The sequence below is a fragment of the Bombina bombina genome, chromosome 2 (genome assembly GCF_027579735.1).
Source record: "Bombina bombina isolate aBomBom1 chromosome 2, aBomBom1.pri, whole genome shotgun sequence".
Lineage (NCBI taxonomy): Eukaryota > Metazoa > Chordata > Amphibia > Anura > Bombinatoridae > Bombina > Bombina bombina.
The window spans coordinates 727735358-727761912 of NC_069500.1; the positions used below are offsets into that span (position 1 = coordinate 727735358).

A 26555-nucleotide genomic window follows, 5' to 3' on the forward strand; every position below is an offset into this window, starting at 1 on the left:
GGGGAGAGAATTTGAAGTCCAGAAGGTATCCCTGAGATATGATCTCTAGCGCCCAGGGATCCTGAACATCTCTTGCCCAAGCCTGGGCGAAGAGAGAAAGTCTGCCCCCCACCAGATCCGGTCCCGGATCGGGGGCCCTCGATTCATGCTGTCTTAGGGGCAGCAGCAGGTTTCCTGGCCTGCTTGCCCTTGTTCCAGGACTGATTAGGTCTCCAGCCTTGTCTGTAACGAGCAACAGCTCCTTCCTGTTTTGGTGCAGAGGAAGTTGATGCTGCTCCTGCTTTGAAATTACGAAAGGAACGAAAATTAGACTGTCTAGTCTTAGCTTTGGCTTTGTCCTGAGGCAGGGCATGGCCTTTACCTCCTGTAATGTCAGCGATAATCTCCTTCAACCCGGGCCCGAATAAGGTCTGCCCCTTGAAAGGTATATTAAGCAATTTAGATTTAGAAGTAACATCAGCTGACCAGGATTTTAGCCACAGTGCTCTGCATGCCTGAATGGCGAATCCTGAATTCTTAGCCGTAAGTTTGGTTAAATGTACTACGGCTTCCGAAATGAAAGAATTAGCTAGTTTAAGGACTCTAAACCTGTCCGTAATCTCGTCCAGCGTAGCTGAACTAATGTTCTCTTCCAGAGATTCAATCCAGAATGCTGCAGCAGCCGTGACCGGCGCGATGCATGCAAGGGGTTGCAATATAAAACCTTGTTGAACAAACATTTTCTTAAGGTAACCCTCTAGTTTTTTATCCATTGGATCTGAAAAAGCACAGCTATCCTCAACCGGGATAGTGGTACGCTTAGCTAAGGTAGAAACTGCTCCCTCCACCTTAGGGACCGTTTGCCATAAGTCCCGTGTGGTGGCGTCTATTGGAAACATTTTTCTAAATATTGGAGGGGGTGAGAACGGCACACCGGGTCTATCCCACTCCTTAGTAACAATTTCAGTAAGTCTCTTAGGTATAGGAAAAACATCAGTACTCGCCGGTACCGCAAAATATTTATCCAACCTACACATTTTCTCTGGTATTGCAACTGTGTTACAATCATTCAGAGCTGCTAAAACCTCCCCTAGTAATACACGGAGGTTCTCCAATTTAAATTTAAAATTTGAAATATCTGAATCCAATCTGTTTGGATCAGAACCGTCACCCACAGAATGAAGCTCTCCGTCCTCATGCTCTGCAAGCTGTGACGCAGTATCAGACATGGCCCTAGTATTATCAGCGCACTCTGTTCTCACCCCAGAGTGATCACGCTTGCCTCTTAGTTCTGGTAATTTAGCCAAAACTTCAGTCATAACAGTAGCCATATCTTGTAATGTTATCTGTAATGGCCGCCCAGATGTACTGGGCGCCACAATATCACGCACCTCCCGAGCGGGAGATGCAGGTACTGACACGTGAGGCGAGTTAGTCGGCATAACTCTCCCCTCGCTGTTAGGTGAAATTTGTTCAATTTGTACAGATTGGCTTTTATTTAAAGTAGCATCAATACAGTTAGTACATAAATTTCTATTGGGCTCCACCTTGGCATTGGAACAAATGACACAGGTATCTTCCTCTGAATCAGACATGTTCAACACACTAGCAAATAAACTTGCAACTTGGCTACAATTTTATTTAATAAAAACGTACTGTGCCTCAAAGAAACACTAAACGATTAATGACAGTTGAAATAATAAACTGAAAAACAGTTATAGCATCAATCCTTGTAAACAACACAACTTTAGCAAAGGTTTCCCATTAGCAAAGCAAAATTAATTAAATCTGAAGCAGAAAAAAAAATAAAAAAAAAAAATTACAGAGTAACGTTTTTTATCACAGTCAATATATAATTCTCACAGCTCTGCTGAGAGAATCTACCTCCCTCAAAAGAAGTTTTGAAGACCCCTGAGTTCTGTAGAGATGAACCGGATCATGCAGGAAATACAATGAGCAACTGACTGGAAATTTTGATGCGTAGCAAAGAGCGCCAAAAACGGCCCCTCCCCCTCACACACAGCAGTGAGGGAGAAACGAAACTGTCATAATTAGAATAAGCAACTGCCAAGTGGAAAAATAGCCCAAACATTTATTCACTCAGTACCTCACTAAATGTAAACGATTCTACATTCCAGCAAAAACGTTTAACATAATCAATACATATAAAAAAATTCTTATGTACTTTTTACAGAGTAATTCCAGTGAAGTACCATTCCCAGAATACTGAAGTGCAAAGTATACATACATGACATTATATCGGTATGGCAGGATTTTCTCATCAATTCCATTGTCAGAAAATAAAAACTGCTACATACCTCTATGCAGATTCATCTGCCCGCTGTCCCCTGATCTGAAGTTTTTACCTCTCCTCAGATGGCCGAGAACAGCAATATGATCTTAACTACTCCGGCTAAAATCATAGTAAAACTCTGGTAGATTCTTCTTCAAACTCTGCCAGAGAGGCAATAACACACTCCGGTGTCATTGTAAAATAACAAACTTTTGATTGAAGTCATAAAAACTAAGAATAATCACCATAGTCCTCTTACACATCCTATCTAGTCGTTGGGTGCAAGAGAATGACTGGGAGTGACGTAGAGGGGAGGAGCTATATGCAGCTCTGCTGGGTGAATCCTCTTGCATTTCCTGTTGGGGAGGAGTTATATCCCAGAAGTAATGATGACCCGTGGACTGATCACACATAACAGAAGAAAAGCTTACTTCTAGCGGAGCTAACGCACAAGCGGGAGCGATAAATAGGTTTCCATTCATAATCTAGCCCTAAATTAGCTCTGTAGGATAACTTTAGAATCTTAGAGCTTTGTCTTACTGGAGTGATCCTTAAATTATTTGTGAATTTATGGACCTGTGTGACGTAAATGTGGAATTTCAGTTAGATATTTCTTTCTCCAAAAAAGTGAATCAAGTAAATGTAATTATAGCAGTAAGAATGATAATTAAACACACAACATTAAAAGTAAGAAGTTAGTGCTCTCATTTGTGTGTGCGTTGTTTAATGACACAATCAAACCTGTATAAAACAATTTACCTCCATTTGATGTCTTGGGAAACCTTACGGTCTTCTGCCTTTGAAGTTGAAGTTTAAAGAGTTGGTCCTCTAGTTGCTGGTTTTCAATTTCAAGTGTAATTAGCTTCTCATTCAAATGCCATTTGTTAGGCTCATGTGTTTCTAAGTGAACAAATTAGGAATAAAGTTAAATGACATAGAAAAATAATGTATTCAAGAATCTTAAATCATTTTTACCCTAATGTGATGATTAAATTCATGAGATCGTTTACTTTTTATGTATAACCTAATTCATTCATGTCCTAAACTGGAGTTTTCTAAAAGCATTATATTGTGATGGCTTTGAATAAATGTTATCAAATCAGATTTCAATGGACAAAATCGTTGGGCTGGATCAGAATATTGTTGAGACTTACAATCAATTAAAACCCTTTTATTAGAGACTTTTATTTGCAAAGTGTGTGTTTACCTCTGCATTCTGGAAATGATCGTGCTTCAGTGGTGTGACGTGCAGAGTTGGTTGTACTGCCCGGCACGTCATTATAGGGTGGAGTTAGGCAGGCTAATTGATAGACAGGCTATGTAATAGTTATTCATTCTGAGTGCGCTCTCACAATAACAGAATGTATCGCACATGCTCAAAACTGTTATATAAGTCACCATAGTAAACACTTAATCACGAGAAAAAAACATTGTTTGTTGTTTAGTAATGTTCATAATAACAATATAATGAAGCTTTAAAGTTTATTCATCAATCTATACTATAATTGCGTTTGTAATGTCCATCGCCGTTGGCAGTTGCGCACTGATTTTTTCACCACCCTGCCATTTTCGGAATCCACCGGGATGCAGAGAAGGCAAACGGAGCATTAAAAAAAAAAAAAAACCACCGCCCGCACGAAATATAACAAAAAAAAACACAAACCTCCCACACAAAGTATTAACACCTACACCGCAAACCCACACATCGCAAAGTAATTAACCCCTTAATCCCTTAACCAACTACCCACATCGCAATAAACCTAATTACCCTATTAACCCCTAAACTGTAAAATCCCACATCGCAATAAACATAATTAACCTATTAAACCCTAAACCGCAAAACCCTTACATCTTCTTTTTTCATCCGGGACAGTGGAACTGAAGACCGGCAATGATGGAACTGAAGACCGGCGACCGCGGAGGATCCTCTTCTTCCGATCGCCGCGTACATTGAATAGTGAATTCAAGGTACACGATTAAAGATGGCGCCCCTTGAATTCCTATTGGCTGATTTGATTCTTCAAATTCAAATCAGCCAATAGGATGAGAGCTGCTGAAATCCTATTGGCTGATTTAAATATTATTATTCATAAAATAGGATTACGGTCCATCTGGTTGCATGTCTCTCTAGGGGCTATGCTTGCCATAATTTCTATATTCAATTAAAAATATAGATAATTTAATATATTAATAAAAACATTAAAACAATAATAGATTAAAATGTTAAATGTTATTTAAAATAAAACATTGATTCTTATATAATTATAAAACATAATATTTTAAATTTAATAATTATTAGAGAAGTACATAATAGCGTTTCAGTAAAAATAGTAAAAGTTTTCAAATATAACTATTACAAAAATAGATTGTTCATTATGCCTTTTTTATACTCGCTTATGAATAAAGCGTGAGTAAATGCTTGACTCCAGCGTGTCACTGGCGATAGTTCTGGATACAGTCCAAATAAACACTGAATTGTAGTAACTAAGATTCAGTGTGTACTTAGACACTTTGTGCCGCCCTGACTGCTACTGCGCATGTGTGAAAATCACACAAACGTGCATATTGAGACATGAATATGATTGGACAATTCCATTGATTATAAAAAAAATTACATTGTGCATAGCATTTAGGCTGTCAGTTGACATGAAATTTGATTGGATGTCAAAGAAAAGCAGGGGGATAAAAAAGGTAATATCGAGTGGGGCCGGAGTAGAATTATAAATGATAGAAGGTAAAATAATAACCAAAAAAGTGTGATTAATCTTTATTTATAATATGCTTTCCATTGAAACTTAGTAGTTTATCATTGTTTACTATCACTTTAACTGTGTATTTACTGTAAATATTTTACATTCCGATGTTCTTCTCATAGGGTTATATGTGCTAAGTTTTAAATAGATATTCCTATATATATCTGTATATATCTATACCTATATATAATCATCTATAGAGGTATTGATATATATTGTACCAATTTACAACTATATATATATATATATATATATATATATATATATATATATATATATATATATATATACTCCACAAAGAAAATTCACTTTCAGGTCTTTGGAAAAAAAGGTTCAAATTTAATTAAATGTTTCCAGGGACAACCTCCCCTTCATCAGCATCTAATCTTAAAGGGACAGTCTACACCAGAATTGTTATTGTTTTAAAAGATAGATAATCCCTTTATTACCCATTCCCCAGTTTTGCATAACCAACACAGTTATATTAATATACTTTTAACTTCTGTGATTGTCTTGTATCTAAGCCTCTGCAAACTGCCCCTTTATTTCAGTTCTTTTGACAGACTTGCAGTTTAGCCAATCAGTGCCTGCTCCCAGATAACTTCACGTGCATGAGCACAGTGTTATCTATATGAAATACGTGAACTAACACCCTCTAGTGGTGAAAAACTGTTAAAATGCATTCTGAAAAGAGGTGGCCTTCAAGGTCTAAGAAATTAGCATATGAACCTCCTAGGTTAAGCTTTCAACTAAGAATACCAAGAGAACAAAGCAAAATTGGTGATAAAAGTAAATTGGAAAATTGTTTAAAATTACATGCTCTATCTGAATCATGAAAGTTTATTTTGGCCTAGACTGTCCCTTTAACTGCAGTTATAACAGAATGTAGGGTATCACCAATCTCCCGACCTTGTGGTGGGATTTAATTACATGAATGCAATGCAATATCACTTTGGTTTATTGAGACGTAGAATTTGTTTTATAGAAGGTTTGGTGAAGTAACTTTTTTTTTTTGAGCTGACATTTCTTTGTTTGAATTACTTTGCTGAGTGTAATGTAATAATTCCTTGTGCTTATTTTTTATATTTATTTGTAATAATTCTGTTGTGCGTTAAACATCAAGAAAAACAGAATCTAAAAATAAAAATAATAAAAAAACAATTGCTCGCTCTATCTGAATCATGAAATAAAAAATGTGGGTGTAGTATCCCTTTAATGATTCAGGCCTGACCTTTTGATTGTTCAATTTATTTGATGTATGCAAAGTTGTTTCTTGTTTTTTCTCTGTTTTTTACATTTTGTATTTTTCCAAAATTCAGAAATAAAAATAAAAACAACAAAAACATAATTTATGCTTACCTGATAAATTTATTTCTCTTGTAGTGTATCCAGTCCACGGATCATCCATTACTTATGGGATATTCTCCTTCCCAACAGGAAGTTGCAAGAGGATCACCCACAGCAGAGCTGCTATATAGCTCCTCCCCTAACTGTCATATCCAGTCATTCGACCGAAAACAAACAGAGAAAGGAGAAACCATAGGGTTCAGTGGTGACTGTAGTTTAATTAAAATTTAGACCTGCCTTAAAAGGACAGGGCGGGCCGTGGACTGGATACACTACAAGATAAATAAATTTATCAGGTAAGCATAAATTATGTTTTCTCTTGTTAAGTGTATCCAGTCCACGGATCATCCATTACTTATGGGATACCAATACCAAAGCTAAAGTACACGGATGATGGGAGGGACAAGGCAGGATTAAGCGGAAGGAACCACTGCCTGAAGAACCTTTCTCCCAAAAACAGCCTCCGAAGAAGCAAAAGTATCAAATTTGGAAAATTTGGAAAAAGTGTGAAGCGAAGACCAAGTCGCGGCCTTGCAAATCTGTTCAACAGAGGCCTCATTTTTAAAGGCCCAGGTTGAAGCCACAGCTCTAGTAGAATGAGCTGTAATCCTTTCAGGGGGCTGCTGTCCAGCAGTCTCATAGGCTAGGCGTATTATGCTCCGAAGCCAAAAGGAAAGAGAGGTTGCCGAAGCTTTTTGACCTCTCCTCTGTCCAGAGTAAACGACAAACAGGGTAGATGTTTGACGAAAATCTTTAGTAGCTTGTAAGTAAAACTTCAAGGCACGGACTACGTCCAGATTATGTAAAAGACGTTCCTTCTTTGAAGAAGGATTAGGACACAATGATGGAACAACAATCTCTTGATTGATATTCTTGTTAGAAACCACCTTAGGTAAAAACCCAGGTTTGGTACACAGGACTACCTTATCTGCATGAAAAATCAGATAAGGAGAATCACATTGTAAGGCAGATAGCTCAGAGACTCTCCGAGCCAAGGAAATAGCCATCAAAAACAGAACTTTCCAAGATAAAAGTTTAATATCAATGGAATGAAGGGGTTCAAACGGAACTCCTTGAAGAACTTTAAGAACCAAGTTTAAGCTCCACGGGGGAGCAGCAGGTTTAAACACAGGCTTAATTCTAACCAAAGCCTGGCCATGAGTAATTCTTGGATTCACACCAATAAAGATATTTACTCCATATCTTGTGGTAGATTTTCCTGGTAACAGGCTTTCGTGCCTGTATTAAAGTATCAATGACTGACTCGGAGAAGCCATGCTTTGATAGAATCAAGCGTTCAATCTCCATGCAGTCAGTCTCAGAGAAATTAGATTTGGATGATTGAAAGGACCTTGTATCAGAAGGTCCTGTCTTAGAGGCAGAGTCCATGGTGGAAAGGATGACATGTCCACTAGGTCTGCATACCAAGTCCTGCGTGGCCACGCAGGTGCTATCAGAATCACCGATGCTCTCTCCTATTTGATTTTGGCAATCAGTCGAGGGAGCAGAGGAAACGGTGGAAACATATAAGCCAGGTTGAAGAACCAAGGCGCTGCTAGAGCATCTATCAGCGTCGCTTCTGGGTCCCTGGACCTGGATCCGTAACAATGAAGCTTGGCATTCTGGCAAGACGTCATGAGATCCAACTCTGGTTTGCCCCAACGATGAATCAACTGAGCAAACACCTCCGGATGGAGTTCCCACTCCCCCGGATGGAAAGTCTGACGACTTAGAAAATCCGCCTCCCAGTTCTCCACGCCTGGGAAATGGATTGCTGACAGGTGGCAAGAGTGGTACTCTGCCAAGCGAATTATATTTGAGACTTCTAACATCGCTAGGGAACTCCTGGTTCCCCCTTGATGGTTGATGTAAGCCACAGTCGTGATGTTGTCCGACTGAAATCTGATGAACCTCAGTGTTGCCAACTGAGGCCAAGCCAGAAGAGAATTGAATATCGCTCTTAACTCCAGAATATTTATTGGAAGGAGTTTCTCCTCCTGAGTCCACGATCCCTGTGCCTTCAGGGAATTCCAGACTGCACCCCAACCTAGAAGGCTGGCATCTGTTGTTACATTTGTCCAATCTGGCATGCGAAAGGTCATACCCTTGGACAGGTGTACCCGAGACAACCACCAGAGAAGAGAATCTCTGGTCTCTTGATCCAGATTTAGCAGAGGGGACAAATCTGTGTAATCCCCATTCCACTGACTCAGCATGCATAATTGCAGCGGTCTGAGATGAAGGCGCGCAAATGGCACTATGTCCATTGCCGCTACCATTAAGCCGATTATCTCCATACACTGAGCTACCGAAGGGCGCAGAATGGAGTGAAGAACACGGCAAGCATTTAGAAGTTTTGATAACCTGAACTCCGTCAGGTAAATTTTCATTTCTACAGAATCTATAAGAGTCCCGAAAAAGGAGACTCTTGTGAGTGGGGATAGAGAACTCTTTTCCTCGTTCACATTCCACCCGTGCAACCTCAGAAATGCCAGAACTATCTCTGTATGAGACTTGGCAACTTGAAAGCTTTACGCCTGTATCAGGATGTCGTCTAGACACGGAGCCACCACTATGCCTCGCGGTCTTAGAACCGCCAGAAGTGAGCCCAGAACCTTTGTAAAGATTCTCGGGGCTGTAGCCAACCCGAAGGGAAGAGCTACAAATTGGTAATGCCTGTCTAGAAAGGCAAACCTTAGAAACCGATGATGATCTTTGTGAATCGGTATGTGAAGGTAGGCATCCTTTAAGTCCACTGTGGTCATGTACTGACCTTCTTGGATCATGGGTAGGATGGTCCGAATAGTTTCCATTTTGAAAGATGGAACTCTGAGGAATTTGTTTAAGATCTTTAGATCCAAAATTGGTCTGAAGGTTCCCTCTTTTTTGGGAACCACAAACAGATTCGAATAAAAACCCTGTCCTTGTTCCGTCCGCGGAACTGGATGGATCACTCCCATAACTAGGAGGTCTTGCACACAGCATAGGAATGCCTCTTTCTTTATCTGATTTGCAGATAGCCTTGAAAGATGAAATCTCCCTTGTGGAGGGGAAGCTTTGAAGTCCAGAAGATATCCCTGAGATATGATCTCCAACGCCCAGGGATCCTGAACATCTCTTGCCCAAGCCTGGGCGAAGAGAGAAAGTCTGCCCCCTACTAGATCCATCGCCGGATAGGGGGCCGTTCCTTCATGCTGTCTTAGAGGCAGCAGCAGGCTTTCTGGCCTGCTTGCCTTTGTTCCAGGACTGGTTAGGTTCCAGGCCTGCTTAGATTGAGCAAAAGTTCCCTCTTGTTTTGAAGCGGAGGAAGTTGATGCTGCACCTGCCTTGAAATTTCGAAAGGCACGAAAATTAGACTGTTTGGCCTTTGCTTTGGCCCTGTCCTGAGGAAGGGTGTGACCCTTACCTCCAGTAATGTCAGCAATAATTTCCTTCAAACCAGGCCTGAATAAGGTCTGCCCCTTGAAAGGAATGTTGAGTAATTTAGACTTTGAAGTCACGTCAGCTGACCAGGATTTAAGCCATAGCGCCCTACGCGCTTGGATGGCGAATCCGGAATTCTTAGCCGTTAATTTAGTCAAATGAACAATGGCATCAGAAACAAATGAGTTAGCTAGCTTAAGTGTTCTAAGCTTGTCAATAATTTCAGTCAATGGAGCTGTATGGATGGCCTCTTCCAGGGCCTCAAACCAGAATGCCGCCGCGGCCGTGACAGGCGCAATGCATGCAAGGGGCTGTAAAATAAAACCTTGTTGAATAAACATTTTCTTAAGGTAACCCTCCAATTTTTTTATCCATTGGAAAAAGCACAACTGTCCTCAACCGGGATAGTAGTACGCTTTGCTAAAGTAGAAACTGCTCCCTCCACCTTAGGGACCGTCTGCCATAAGTCCCGTGTAGTGGCGTCTATTGGAAACATTTTTCTAAATATAGGAGGTGGGGAAAAAGACACACCCGGTCTATCCCACTCCTTGCTAATAATTTCTGTAAGCCTTTTAGGTATAGGAAAAACATCAGTACACACCGGTACCGCATAGTATTTATCCAGCCTACACAATTTCTCTGGTACTGCAACTGTGTTACAGTCATTCAGAGCAGCTAATACCTCCCCAAGCAACACACGGAGGTTCTCAAGCTTAAATTTAAAATTAGAAATCTCTGAATCATGATTCCCCGAATCAGAGATGTCACCCACAGACTGAAGCTCTCCGTCCTCATGATCTGCATATTGTGACGCAGTATCAGACATGGCTCTAACAGCATCTACGCGCTCTGTATCTCGTCTAACCCCAGAGCTATCGCGCTTGCCTCTTAATTCAGGCAATCTAGATAATACCTCTGACAGGGTATTATTCATGATTGCAGCCATGTCCTGCAAGGTAATCGCTATGGGCGTCCCTGATGTAATTGGCACCATATTAGCGTGCATCCCCTGAGCGAGAGGCGAAGGGTCTGACACGTGGGGAGAGTTAGTTGGCATAACTTCCCCCTCGTCAGAATCTTCTGGTGATATTTCTTTTATAGTTAAAGACTGATCTTTACTGTTTAAGGTGAAATCAATACATTTAGTACACATTCTCCTATGGGGCACCACCATGGCTTTCAAACATAATGAACAAGTAGTTTCCTCTGTGTCAGACATGTTTAAACAGACTAGCAATGAGACTAGCAAGCTTGGAAAACACTTCAAACAAGTTTACAAGCAATATAATAAACGTTACTGCACCTTTAAGAAACACACATTTTGTCAAAATTTGAAATAACAGTGAAAAAAGGCAGTTACACTAATGAAATTTTTACAGTGTATGTAACAAGTTAGCAGAGCGTTGCACCCACTTGCAAATGGATGATTAACCCCTTAATACCCAAAAAATAATAAAAGACAAAAACGTTTTTGTTTTTTTTCAAACAGTCACAACTGCCACAGCTCTACTGTGGCTTTTTACCTCCCTCAAAAACGACTTTGAAGCCTTTTGAGCCCTCCAGAGATGTCCTGGATCATGCAGGATGAAGCTGGATGTCTGTGTCTGTAATTTTTGCTGTGCAAAAAAAACGTCAAAATAGGCCCCTCCCACTCATATTACAACAGTGGAAAGCCTAAGGAAACTGTTTCTAGGCCAAATTCAAGCCAGCCATGTGGAAAAAAACTAGGCCCCAATAAGTTTTATCACCAAATACATATAAAAATGATTAAACATGTCAGCAAACATTTTATATTACATTTTTATAAGAGTATGCATCTCTATTAAAAAAGCCTGATACCAGTCGCTGTCACTGCATTTAAGGCTTTACTTACATTAGTTTGGTATCAGCAGAATTTTCTAGCAAATTCCATCTGATGGATATAACTGCACATACCTTATTGCAGGAAAACCTGCACGCCATTCCCTCTCTGAAGTTACCTCACTCCTCAGAATATGTGAGAACAGCCATGGATCTTAGTTACTTCTGCTAAGATCATAGAAAACGCAGGCAGATACTTCTTCTAAATACTGCCTGAGATAAACAGTACACTCCGGCACCATTTAAAAATAACAAACTTTTGATTGAAGAATAAACTAAGTATAAAACACCACACTCCTCTTACGACCTCCATCTTGGTTGAGGCTTGCAAGAGAATGACTGGATATGACAGTTAGGGGAGGAGCTATATAGCAGCTCTGCTGTGGGTGATCCTCTTGCAACTTCCTGTTGGGAAGGAGAATATCCCATAAGTAATGGATGATCCGTGGACTGGATACACTTAACAAGAGAAAAAACCCAGAAAAGCTTTCATAAAAACAAAAAAGTAAACTCTAAGGGGCCGATTTATCAAGCTTCAAATGGAGCTTGATGCCCCTGTTTCCGTGTGAGCCTTCAGGCTCGCCGGAAAAGCAGTTATGAATCAGTGGTCTAAAGACCGCTGCTCCAAAACGTGTCCACCTGCTTTGAGGCCGCGGACAGAAATTAACGTGATCGAATACGATCGGGTTGATTGGCCGTGAATCTGCTGGGGGCGGCATTGCGCCAGCAGTTCACAAGAACTGCTGGTGCAATGATAAATGCCGACAGCGTATGCTGTCGGCATTTATTGATGTGCAGCGGACAAGATACACTACATCGTATCATGTCTGCTCGCACTATGATAAATCTACCCCTAAGGAACCACTGCAAAAAGTTACTTAAATTAAACTGCATCTGCAAATACTAATGACAAAAAACAATTTTTTTTACGAACATAACTATAATAACCCTGGTCTGAGAGCTGGTATAAATATGGCTTACACATGTTTTATTTTGATATGTTAGTTTGTGACTTTGCAGACCTCAGTGTGTCTTGTAAAGTAAATATTTGCTTTCTTCTTACAAGACACACTGAGGTCAACAGGTTCTGAGGTTCTGATGCACAATGGTTTAGCCTGTTTCCTTGGTGCCTTCCCCAGGTGCACCTAATTATTGTCAATACCCACCTATGTATTTTTAGAAACTGCAAGTATATTGCCAGAGAAGGTTTGGGTAACTGCACAACTTGAGCTCCCTGAAAATGTGTATCTTGAGAAATATTAAAGGGACACTGAACCCCAATTTTTTCTCATGATTCAGATAGAGCATACAATTTTAAGCAACTTTCTAATGTACTCCTATTATCAAATTGTCTTCATTCTCTTGGTATCTTTATTTGAAAAGCAAGAATGTAAGTTTAGATGCCGGCCCATTTTTGGTGAAAACCTGGGTTGTTCTTGTCGATTGAATTCACCCACCAATAAACAAGTGCTGTCCAGTGTACTGAACCAAAAATTGGCTGTCTCCTTAGCTTAGATGCCTTCTTTTTCAAATAAAGATAGCAAGAGAACGAAGAAAAATTGATTATAGGAGTAAATTAGAAAGTTGCTTAAAAATTCATGCTCTATCTGAATCACGAAAAAAAAAATTAGGTTCAGTGTCCCTTTAATTTTCATATCTTTAGTGTCTAAAGGGATACTGAACCCCAATTTTTTCTCTCGTGATTCAGATAGAGCAGGCAATTTTAAACAACTTTCTAATTTACTCCTATTATCAAATTATTTTCATTCTCTTGGTATCTTTATTTGAAATGAAAGAATGTAAGTTTAGATGCCGGCCCATTTTTGGTGAACACACTGTGTTGTTCTTGCCGATTGGTGGGTAAATTCACCTACCAATAAGCAAGTGCTTTCCATAGTCTGAACCAAAAAAATAGCTTAGATGCCTTCTTTTTCAAATAAAGAAAGCAAGAGAATGAAGAAAAATTGATAATAGGAATAAATTAGAAAGTTGTTTAAAATTTCATGCTCTATCTGAATCACAAAAGATAACAATTGGGTTCAGTGTCCCTTTAAGGTAAAAAGGCACTTTACAACCTGCTCTCCCTATTCTGTATAGCATGTTCATGTCTGTTTACACTATCTGTTTTAAGCATTTAAACTCACCAACAGTGGCGTACTTAGGTTTTGTGCTGCCCTAGGCATTATAAAATTTTTTGCTTCCACCCCCTAGGTTTTAGGCTCCTTTTTGGTCAGGGTATAATGTGACTTTTTTTTAGGAAATGTTCACCAGGACAGATAATGCACCACTTCGCACAGAAAATTGTTGCAATTACAAATGTTTAGGCATTCTCATGTTTATTTCTTTTGTTTGTATTTGTATGACACAAAAAAGTGAAGAAAAAAAGCCAAATCTGACACATTCTACGCAAAATCATTGGCACTCTGAATTTAATATTTGGTAGCACACCCCTAGGAAAAAATAACTGAAATCAATCGCTTCCTGTAACCATCAATGAGTTTCTTACACCTCTCTACTGGAATTTTGGACCACTCTTTTTTTGCCAACTGCTCCAGGTCTCTTAGATTGGAAGGGTTCCTTTTCCCAACTGCTGTTTTGAGATCTATCCACATGTGCTCTATGGGATTGAGATCTGGATTCATTGCTGGACAGTTCAGTACTCTCCAGCGCTTTGTTTTAAACCATTTCTGGGTGCTTTGGGTCATTGTCCTGCTGTAAGACCCATGACCTCTGAAGGAGACCCAACTTTCTGACACTGGGCCCTACATTGAACCAAAGAATTCATTGGTAGTCTTCAGATTTCATAATACCATGCACACAGTCAAGACATCCAGTGCCTGAAGCAGCAAAGAAACTCCAAAACATCAGTGAACCTCCACCATGTTTGACTGTTGGGACTTTATTTTTTCTTTAAAAGCCTCAATGATGGGCTTTACCAAAAAGCTGTAATTTTGATTCGTCTGTCCTCAGCACATTCTCCCAAAAGGATTTTGGCTTCCTCAGGTAAGTTTTTTATGTTTCTGTGTCAGCAATGAGGTCCTCCTGTGTCTCCTACCATAGTGTCCCATTTCATTCAGATGGCGATGTATAGTGCGAGTTAACACATTTGTATCCTGTGCCTGAAGGTCAGCTTGAATTTGTCTGGAAGTTGATCAAGGTTCTTTATCCATCATTCAAACAATCTTTTATCAATTTTTCTCTTTCATCCACATCCAGGGAGATTAGCTACAGTGCATGGGCTGTAAACTTCTTGACAATGTTGCGCACAGTGGACACAGGAACATTAAGATCTCTGGAGATGGACCTGTAACCTTGAGATTGTCCATGCTTTTCCACAATTTTTGTTCTCAAGTCCTCAGACAATTCTTTGCTGCTCTTTCTCTTCTCCATGCTCAGTGTGGCACACAGAGACACACAACAGAAAAGTTGAGTCAAATTTTCACCATTTTAACTGGTTGCTGGTGTGATTTCTACATTGTCAGCACCTGTTAATTGATACAGGTGAGTTTAATTACAAATTACAGGAGCATCACAAACTTGGAATGCAATTATTTCTTACCATTTTGAGAAGGTGCCGATAATTTTGTCCAGTCCATTTTTGGAGTTTTGAATGGAATGTGTCAGATCTGGCTTTTTTTCTCCACTTTTTTGTGTCATACCAATACAAACAAAAGAAATAAACATGAGAATGCCTAAACATTTGTAAATGCAACAATTTTCTGGGAGACGTTGTTCATTATCCGACAGAAATGCAGGGGTGCCAATATTTTGACTGTATATATATATATATATATATATATATATATATATATATATATATATATATATATATATATATATATATATGTGCATGTCTATCTTTCTATCTAATCTACTTTAATATATATATATATATATATATATATATATATATATATATATATATATATATATATACCACCTATGTCCTGCAAACTCAAACTTTGTATCACCTAATTTGGTTGCTGCCATATGCTTTTTCAGTTTTCAGGACTGGAAAATCCCCAATTTTTAGATTCAAATTAGATTAAAAGAGGGCAAAATAAATAATGAAATATATTGAAAAGTTGTATTACTATGCATAATTAAGCATTTTATATTAGAATCTCAATGTGCTTACTTTAATTGATTCCACTGCATTCATTTACAATTAAATAGCTTTTAATTTTTAAGACCAAAAAATATCACTATTTTAACAATAACTAAACTACATCCCCAACCCTTTTTCAAGGCACATTTTCACTCTGCATCCATACATTCAAAGCCATCTGCTTATTTATATACAAAATGCAACAAATGTACTTGACGTATATTGAGTGTATGAATTTGGATTATGCCTGAATCAGTTTTCAGAGTATAAAACACACACAAATTAAGTGTAATGGGTTTTTGAGTTGCATAACGTTTACATAATTTTTTTCTTAATTTTTACAACTGCTTAAATTTTTGATGTGCGTATTCATTATTATTTATTAATTAATTTTAAAAAAAATTGATTAACCCCTTTTGAATTCCCAGTCACGAATGTGCAATTCTATCTCGGAGTGGGACTTAGAGACACAAACATTAATAGAAAGTGATTACTACACACCATTTCCAGATTTTGGAGTCCTGATCTAACATTTCCTGAAGATTCTCTTAGCTGTGCAATATACCACATACTCAATACATACACATATGTAAATGTGTGTCCTGCACAACACAATAGCGATGAATAGAGCTTTAATGAATCAATACCATATATGTTAATACCCCTCTAAAATGTATCCTGTGGTTACTTCAATGGCATGATTACAAATTCTCTTGGAAAAATTGCAAAGATGACAAAGAGGCTATTTTTGGGCTATATCAAGAGCATTTAGGTGTCAAATTCCATAAGGGTAAATTGTTCTTGAAAACCTGTTAAATAGTATCAGGAAAATGGATTGTAATTGCCAAAAACTTGTCAGTTCTATGTTAAAAATAGGATTTTATTATTTACTTTTATTGGTGAACTGAAAACGCAATCACGGGGCAATATTGTAATTGTGATGAAAACAAATCAGCCGATAGATAGTAATTGAGCCCATAGCTTTACACAAAAAACAATAGCCTAATAATAAATGATCTAACATATTAGAACATTTCATTTTTGAACTTTTATGTCCATTTATTTACATATTTAACCTGTTTGCAAGGGTTAAACGCATATATATCAGCAATCAACAGCACAATAAGAAAATGATCTAATGCATTAGAGCATTTTTATTGCTGCTTTATGTCCATTTAAGACACACTGCATTCTGCCATTTAGCAGCTACAATGGCGAATAAAATATTTTATTGCATACAAGAGGCATAAATGCAAGAAGGATAGAAAATGAGTAATTCCTTAAATAACATATACACAGTATGTAAACATATATAATAAAGCACATATATATCATATGTCTTTAAAAAATGTTACATTGGCACATTACTATGCCTGTCTGTTCTCAAAGCAGTGTTATCATCTAGAAAGAGCGGGCTGTCACATTCCAAGAGAGATAGTGCTATGCTCTGCGGTGAGAATATTTGTTTGTTTTTAGAACATTTTTATTTTGCTAAACGCTCACTACATGAAATAATATGACTGACATAACATTAATAATGCCTGCTAAACTGTACTTTAATTATTAGAATTGCTTAGGGGGAGTCAGGAGAAGTTTGGGTAACATCTTAGAGAGAGGTCTCTGACATTTGTACCTGTGAAATCTGCTGTGTTGTTTCCACTGAGTGACAATGCTGCATGTAGTTGTGATGTTTCTGTCCACCCTTGTACGGTGAAACTAGTAATGCCTTATTTGAAAACCGAAGATAAGTAATACGTTTATAGTTTAATCACTGCTGATTACTGATTTAAGTTAATGCAATCAGTTCATATTAAACAGTTACTATTAAACTGCATTCTTGTGTCTGCATCCTTCCCTTTTTCAGTACTATTGTGATCTCAGTTTCCGTTTGCCTCAGCGCCAGGGCATAACAGGGAGGAAAGCATGACTTTGCCCTTATATAAATCTCTGGCACAACCACATGTTCAACACATTGTATAGTTTTTGGCAGAGTCTTTCAAATATGACTCTAAAGAATTATAAAAGATTCTAAAAGGGCATAAAAACGAATAAATGGAATAAAGGCAAAATTATTTTTCCTGTGCATAATTAAACATTGTTTGGAGAATTTAATTTTGAGTTTAATGTTATGTTAATATGCTGTTGTAGTTTTTCAGTTGTACAATGATTAACAATGTCACATAATGTTCTTCCAAGTATCAAAGTGAAATAAATATGCATTTTGCAACACAATACGATTAAAACAAATGCATAACTTGTATACTACCTACTTTTTTGCTTCTTATGCACAGGTTGCATACGTTTTCCTCGCTGTTCTATCTGATGTGCCTCTGCTAACAGATCCTGTAAGTGTGCCAAAATCACCTGGTCATTTCCTCCATTCTGCAGGTAATTCAGACGTAAGGCACTGCACCAAAAGCAAACAAACAATCAAAAACATAATTTATGTAAGAACTTACCTGATAAATTCATTTCTTTCATATTAGCAAGAGTCCATGAGCTAGTGACGTATGGGATATACATTCCTACCAGGAGGGGCAAAGTTTCTCAAACCTTAAAATGCCTATAAATGTACCCCTCACCACACCCACAATTCAGTTTAACGAATAGCCAAGAAGTGGGGTGATAAGAAAGGAGCGAAAGCATCAAAAATAAGGAATTGGAATAATTGTGCTTTATACAAAAAAATCATAACCACCACAAAAAGGGTGGGCCTCGTGGACTCTTGCTAATATGAAAGAAATGAATTTATCAGGTAAGTTCTTACATAAATTATGTTTTCTTTCATGTAATTAGCAAGAGTCCATGAGCTAGTGACGTATGGGATAGCAGATACCCAAGATGTGGAACTTCCACGCAAGAGTCACTAGAGAGGGAGGGATAAAATAAAGACAGCCAATTCCGCTGAAAAATTAATCCAGAACCCAAATCAAAAAGTTTTAATCTTATAATGAAAAAAACTGAAATTATAAGCAGAAGAATCAAACTGAAACGGCTGCCTGAAGTACTTTTCTACCAAAAACTGCTTCAGAAGAAGAGAAAACATCAAAACGGTAGAATTTAGTGAAAGTATGCAAAGAAGACCAAGTTGCTGCTTTGCAAATCTGATCAACAGAAGCTTCATTCCGAAAAGCCCAGGAAGTAGAAACTGACCTAGTAGAATGAGCCATAATCTTTTGAGGCAGGGATTTACTCGACTCCACATAAGCATGATGAATCAAAGACTTTAACCAAGACGCCAAAGAAATGGCAGAAGCGTTCTGACCTTTCCTAGAACCAGAAAAGATAACAAATAGACTAGAAGTATTTCTGAAACCTTTAGTAGCTTCAACATAATATTTCAAAGCTCTAACTACATCCAAAGAATGTAAAGATCTCTCCAGAGAATTTTTAGGATTAGGACACAATGAAGGGACAACAATTTCTCTACTAATGTTGTTAGAATTCACAACTTTAGGTAAAAATTTAAATGAAATCCGCAACACCGCCTTATCCTGATGAAAAATCAGAAAAGGAGATTCACAAGAAAGAGCAGATAATTCAGAAACTCTTCTAGCAGAAGAGATGTCCAAAAGGAACAAAACTTTCCAGGAAAGTAATTTAATATCCAGAGAATGCATAGGTTCAAACGGAGGAGCCTGTAAAGCCCCCAGAACCAAATTGAGACTCCAAGGAGGAGAAATTGACTTAATGACAGGCTTGATTTGAACCAAAGCCTGTACAAAACAATGAATATCAGGATGATTAGCAATCTTTCTGTGAAAAAGAACTGAAAGAGCAGAGATTTGACCTTTCAAGGAACTTGCAGACAAACCCTTATCCAAACCATCTTGGAGAAATTGTAAAATTCTAGGAATTATAAAAGAATGCCAAGAAAATTTATGTGAAGAACACCAAGAAATGTAAGTCTTCCAGACTTGGTAATAGATCTTCCTAGACACAGATTTACGAGCCTGTAACATAGTATTAATCACTGAATCAGAGAAACCTCTATGACTAAGTATTAAGCGTTCAATCTCCATACCTTCAAATTTAATGATTTGAGATCCTGATGGAAAAATGGGCCTTGAGATAGAAGGTCTGGCCTTAACGGAAGTGTCCAAGGTTGGCAACTTGCCATCCGAATGAGATCCGCATACCAAAACCTGTGCGGCCATGCTGGAGCCACCAGCAGTACAAACGAATGCTCCATTAGGATTTTGGAAATCACTCTTGGAAGAACTAGAGGCGGAAAGATATAAGCAGGTTGATAATTCCAAGGAAGTGACAACGCGTCCACCGCTTCCGCCTGAGGATCCCTGGATCTGGACAGATACCTGGGAAGTTTCTTGTTTAGATGAGAGGCCATCAAATCTATTTCTGGAAGCCCCCAGATTTGAACAATCTGAAGAAATACCTCTGGGTGAAGAGACCATTCGCCCGGATGTAACATCTGGTGACTGAGATAATCCGCTTCCCAATTGTCTATACCTGGGATGTGAACCGCAGAAATTAGACAGGAGCTGGATTCCGCCCATACAAGTATCCGAGATACTTCTTTCATAGCCTGAGGACTGTGAGTCCCCCCTTGATGATTGACATATGCCACTGTTGTGACATTGTCTGTCTGAAAACAAATAAAAGATTCTTCAGAAGAGGCCAGAATTGAAGAGCTCTGAAAATCGCATAGAGTTCCAAAATATTGATTGGTAATCTCGCCTCCTGAGATTCCAAACCCCCTGCGCTGTCAGAGATCCCCATACAGCTCCCCAACCTGAAAGACTCGCATCTGTTGAAATCACAGTCCAGGTTGGACGAACAAAAGAGGCCCCTTGAACTAAACGATGGTGATCCAACTACCAAGTCAGAGAAGAACGAACAATGGGATTTAAGGATATTAATTGTGATATCTTTGTATAATTCCTGCACCATTGGTTCAGCATACAAAGCTGGAGAGGTCTCATGTGAAAACGAGCAAAAGGGATTGCGTCCGATGCAGCAGTCATGAGACCTAAAATTTCCATGCACAAAGCTACCGAAGGGAAAGATTGAGACTGAAGGTTTCAACAAGCTGAAACCAATTTCAGACGTCTCTTTTTTACGTAAGAGACAAAGTCATGGACACTGAATCTATTTGGAAACCTAAAAAGGTTACCCTTTTCTGAGGAATCAAGGAACTCTTTGGTAAATTGATCCTCCAACCATGTCTTTGAAGAAACAACACAAGTTGATTCGTGTGAGATTCTGCAGAATGTAAAGACTGAGCAAGTACCAAGATATCATCCAAATAAGGAAATATCGCAAAACCCTGCTCCCTGATTACAGAGAGAAGGGCACCGATGACCTTCGAAAAGATCCTTGGAGCTGTAGCTAGGCCAAAAGAAAGAGCAACAAACTGGTAATGCTTGTCTAGAAAAGAGAATCTCAGGAACTGATAGTGATCCGGATGAATTGGAATATGAAGATATGCATCCTGTAAGTCTATTGTGGACATATAATGCCCTTGCTGAACAAAAGGCAGAATAGTCCTTATAGTCACCATCTTGAATGTTGGTATCCTTACATAACGATTCAATATTTTTAGATCCAGAACTGGTCTGAAGGAATTCTCCTTCTTTGGTACAATGAACAGATTTGAGTAAAACCCCAGGCCCCGTTCCAGAACTGGAACTGGCATAATTACCCCAGCTGACTCCAGATCTGAAACACATTTCAGAAATGCTTGAGCCTTCACTGGGTTTACTGGAATGCGTGAAAGAAAGAATCTTCTCACAGGCGGTCTTACCCTGAAACCTATTCTGTACCCTTGTGAAACAATGTTCTGAATCCAAAGACTTTGAATCGAATCGATCCAAACATCTTTGAAAAATAGTAACCTGCCCCCTACCATCTGAGCTGGAATGAGGGCCGCACCTTCATGCAGATTTGGGAGCTGGTTTTGACTTTGTGAAAGGCTTGGATTTATTCCAGTGTCAGGGATTTATCTCTTTTCCTACTGTGCCTTTAAGAATGTCAACTCACTACCCCTATTTAAGGCTCCTCCCAACAGAACTCATTGCTTGGTAATTTGTTGCTCAGTGTGAAGCTGCTTCAGAAGAGACCTTGCCGTTTATACTACTTTGTATTCTCAACTTATTGCTCACCTTGAGTATCTGCCTATTCGAATCAACTTGCAGATTCTCTTTTGTACTTGAAAATTTGCTCCGTTTGTTCACTAAGAGATTTCTCAGTCTCTCTCCTGTATTGAGGTTGTTCCCTGCAGCGTGTGACGTCACGCTCCACATTTTCCCGCCGCGGATCTCTGCAAGGCTCTCTGCGATACTCCTTGGACTTGTTGCTGTGTGGTAACTGTATCGCTATGTGCTAATATCATCTCCAATATTACTAGTCTATATATATGGCATTTTATGAACTGTGTGTATTGCTGCAACCTCATTTCTCTTTCATTTGATATATATTGTGGAACGCTCATTTGCTGGATTTTCATATTCGCTTCTGATATCAAATATGCACTAAACCTTTTTACTGCTATTTACCAAATTGCAAACAAATAACTGTGACAAAGATTATTACAAACTACCATTATTCATTATCGGACTGCTTAAGCATATTTCAAACTTTACGCAATTAACCTCTATTGTGCTTGAAATGAACTGTTTGCTCTAACTTAAACTATATCTGTTTCCTCAAGTTAACCACAGCTTATATTACTCTGATTGAACAACTCTGGAAATTATTAATATTCACTATCAAAGTATGGTTTACAAAATGACCAGAGGTTGATTTATTCACTTATCAAAGTACTGTGTTAATTTCAGTGTGTTTGCTAAAGCCTGCTGCATAAACTATTTACATTGCAACTCTGTTTGAATTTAGACACCTGCACTAATTAACTCTTTCACTACTGCTGAAGTCAATCCTATAAGACTTACTCTCTTTTCTGCTATAAGCATTTATTGTTGCGTGAAGGTTCCGGTTTCACTCAGCAACCCTGCTGTAGTGACCCTCAGATCAATGAGCATATCAGGGTTCCCTTAAGTTAAATCTGTGGGAATCCGAGGTAAGGTGTGAGACTGAGTGGTCCTGCATAAAGCAGGAGCTGTATTGTAGTGTTCTCTAAAAATAACTAAACATATCCTTACATATTACCAAGCCTTAAAAAAGGAATACTACTAACAGCTAAAATCATGGATGTAAGTGAACTGTCCAGGAGAGTTGGTTCTTTAGCCCAGAGTATGGATCACATGATTCAAGGCTTAAGGGATATACAACTAGAGAATCAGAGTATAAAATTTTTTATTAATGATCATCTTGCAAACAAAACTACTAATCTTGAGTCATCTCCAGAACCCATTGTTAGTCCACCGGAAAAGTTCTCTGGGGACAGAGCTATGTTTAGGGATTTCAGAAATTCCTGCACTCTGCTTTTTACTTTGAAACCTAAGTCATACCCAACTAACAGGATTAGAGTTCTAACTGTAATTTCATTTCTCAGAGGTGAGGCCAGATCTTGGGCCAATGCTTTCTATGAAAAAAATGATCCTATCCTAAATTCACTAGAAGATTTTTTTTCTGCAATGTCTCTTTTATATGAAGATCACAATAGAAAAAATACTGCTGAAACTGCCATTAGGTCTCTAAGGCAGGGCAAAAGAATGGTAGAAGACTACATTACTGAATTTAAAAGATGGGCTCCTGACACCCTGTGGAATATTCCTGCTCTTCGCAATCAGTTCCGTTTGGGACTCAATGATGCAGTTAAGGATGAATTGGCAAGGGGTGTGATTCCAGAGGACTTGGATGAATTGATGTCTCTCTCTATTGGCATAGATTGTTGACTTAGAGAAAGGAAGTCAGAGAGATCTTATTCAGAGACTACCCCCAGAAGAAACCCCAATTATCATCACTCAACACCTTCCACAGCATTCACTAGACCCATAGAAGAACCCATGGATGTTGCAGTTATTAGGGGACCCTTGAGACCTGAGGAGAAAGCTAGGCGTAAGCTACTAAACCTATGTCTATATTGTGCTGAAAAGAACCATGCTGTTAGGGACTGTCCCTCTCTGATTCGACAAAAGAAGGGTAAGACTTCATCCAATGACCATACTGTTAATTTGGTTGACAGCATAAAATCTCATCTATCTATTTATGTCTCCCTACAGTGGTCCCATCAGAAGATAAACGTTCAGGCCATAATTGACTCTGGGGCTTCTGGGAATTTTGCTGATAACACTTTTGTTGTTAATAATCACATCCCACTAATAAAGAAGAGTGTTGCTTTAGCTATTCGTCTGGTTGACGGTTCATTCTTTAGCTCTGGTCCCATAACTCACCACACTATCCCACTCAAAGTCGTTACCCCTTCAGGACACACAGAGCTTATTTCTTTTGATGTTCTTCCATCTTCTGTTTATCCATTAATCCTTGGACTGAATTGGTTAATAAAGCATAATCCCACTATATCGTGGTCCACAGCATCAGTAGTTTTTGATTCAAACCACTGCAAACAATCCTGTTTTGGGGTACACACACTTTGTCATATCACTGAACATAAGTTACCAGAATGTTATAGTGAATTTGCTGATATTTTTGATAAAAAGGAGGCTGAGTCTTTACCTCCACACAGAGACTATGACTGTCCTATTGATCTTATACCTGGAAGCTCCATACCATATGGACATATATATCCATTGTCACAGCCAGAATTAAATCATTTAAAAGAATATTTAGATGATAACTTGAAAAAAGGCTTTATTAGACCTTCCACATCCTCTGCAGCTGCAGCAATGTTCTTTGTAAAAAACAAGGATGGCAGTCTTAGACCCATCATTGATTATAGGCAGTTGAACAAATGCACAAAAAAGAACAGATACCCCCTGCCCCTCATACCTGAACTTATTGAACGTTTACAAGGTGCCACAGTTTTTACTAAACTTGACCTCAGAGGTGCTTACAATCTGATTAGGATGAGGGCAGGGGATGAATGGTTAACTGCATTTCGTACTAGATACGGTTTATATGAATACACTGTAATGCCCTTTGGGTTGTGCAATGCCCCTGCGACTTTTCAATGTTTTATAAATGATGTCTTTCATGATTTGTTAGATATTTGTATTGTCGTATACTTGGATGACATCTTGGTTTACTCAAATTCTCTACAGGATCACATTGTACATGTCAAACAAGTGTTGACACGTTTAAGGGCACACCATCTTTATGCAAAGCTTGAAAAGTGTATTTTTAATACAAACACCATATCATTCCTTGGTTATTGCATCTCACCAGCTGGAATTTCAATGGAGTCAAGCAAAGTAGAAGCTATCACTAATTGGCCTATTCCTCGTAATAAAAAAGATGTTCAAAGATTCCTTGGCTTTGCAAACTTTTATAGAAAGTTCATTAAAGACTTTTCACTTATTGTTAGACCTCTCACTACGCTAACACGTAAGAAAGTTAAGTTTGTATGGAATCAAGATGCTGATCATTCCTTTAATACTCTAAAGACTAAATTTGTTTCAGCCCCTATTTTACAGTTTCCAGATCCCACATGTCAATTTACGCTAGAAGTCGATGCTTCTGAGTTTGCTGTGGGGGCTGTTTTATCTCAAAGACGTTCTGAAAAAGAACCTTTACATCCTGTCTCCTACTATTCTCGAACTATGAGTTCAGCAGAGATTAATTATGGAATCGGTGATAAGGAACTTCTTGCAATCAAATCAGCTTTGGAGTTTTGGCGACACCTCCTAGAGGGTGCAACATATCCAATCACCATCTATACCGATCACCGTAATTTAGAATATTTAAAATCAAACAAGACCCTTACTGCTCGTCAGGTTCGATGGAGTTTGTTCTTCTCTCGTTTTGATTACGTCATTACTTACAGACCAGGTTCCAAAAATATGAAAGCTGATGCTCTTTCTAGAAAAGACCCTCGTCCTACTGATGTGGTTTCTCCTTCATCTATCATACCTCCGGATAGAATTATTTGTTTAACAACTAAGTTTAAAACCATCTTACAAGAACATCTGAAGGATGATTCATCTTTGGGTCATTTGGATGTACTAAAACATTCCGACAACTTATACTATCATGGCACTCTATTGTATATACCTCCTTCTCTCAGGAATGAGATACTTACCTCTGCTCACGACTCTTTATTGGCTGGTCATCCTGGAGTTCATAGAACTGCTCATTTGATTAAAAGGAATTACTGGTGGCCAAAAATGAATGATACTATTAAACAGTATATCGATTCCTGTATGGTATGTACAACTAAGAAACATCAGCATAAGAGTCCTTATGGTTACCTTCTCTCTTTACCAGTACCAGACAGACCTTGGGCAGCGATTGCTATGGATTTTGTTGTTGATCTGCCTTCGTCAGCTAATTATAATACTATATTGGTAGTAGTGGACTTATTCTCTAAAATGGCTCATTTCCTACCACATAGAGGATTGCCTACATCTTCAGAAACTGCTTCACTATTTTTGAATCACATTGTAAAACTACATGGTCTACCTGAAACAATCACCACAGATAGAGGTACGCAATTCACCTCGAGGTTTTGGAATCAATTGTGTTCTTCTCTTAACATTACTAAACGTTTGAGTACCGCTTATCATCCACAAACGAATGGTCAAACAGAAAGAACAAATCAAACATTAGAGCAGTACCTTCATTGCTACTGTACTCAACAACAAGATAACTGGCATTCTCTACTTGCTACTGCGGAATTTGCTCATAATAATGCCGTAAATTCATCAACTAAAATGACACCATTTTTCATCAATTACGGATTTCATCCCTCATA

The 26555-nt window shown here is 38.6% G+C and overlaps 1 protein-coding gene across 1 annotated transcript in view; it reads right to left on the reverse strand.

Moving 5' to 3' along the window:
• Positions 1 to 26555, reverse strand: part of LOC128649461 (coiled-coil domain-containing protein 17-like) — a 155173-nt gene that overhangs the window by 49961 nt on the left and 78657 nt on the right. The window contains exons 6-7 of the mRNA XM_053702741.1: positions 18034 to 18170; positions 3032 to 3172 (exon numbers count right to left, since the gene is read on the reverse strand). Of these exons, the coding sequence (XP_053558716.1) occupies positions 3032 to 3172; positions 18034 to 18170 (278 nt within the window). The remainder of the gene's footprint in view (positions 1 to 3031; positions 3173 to 18033; positions 18171 to 26555) is intronic.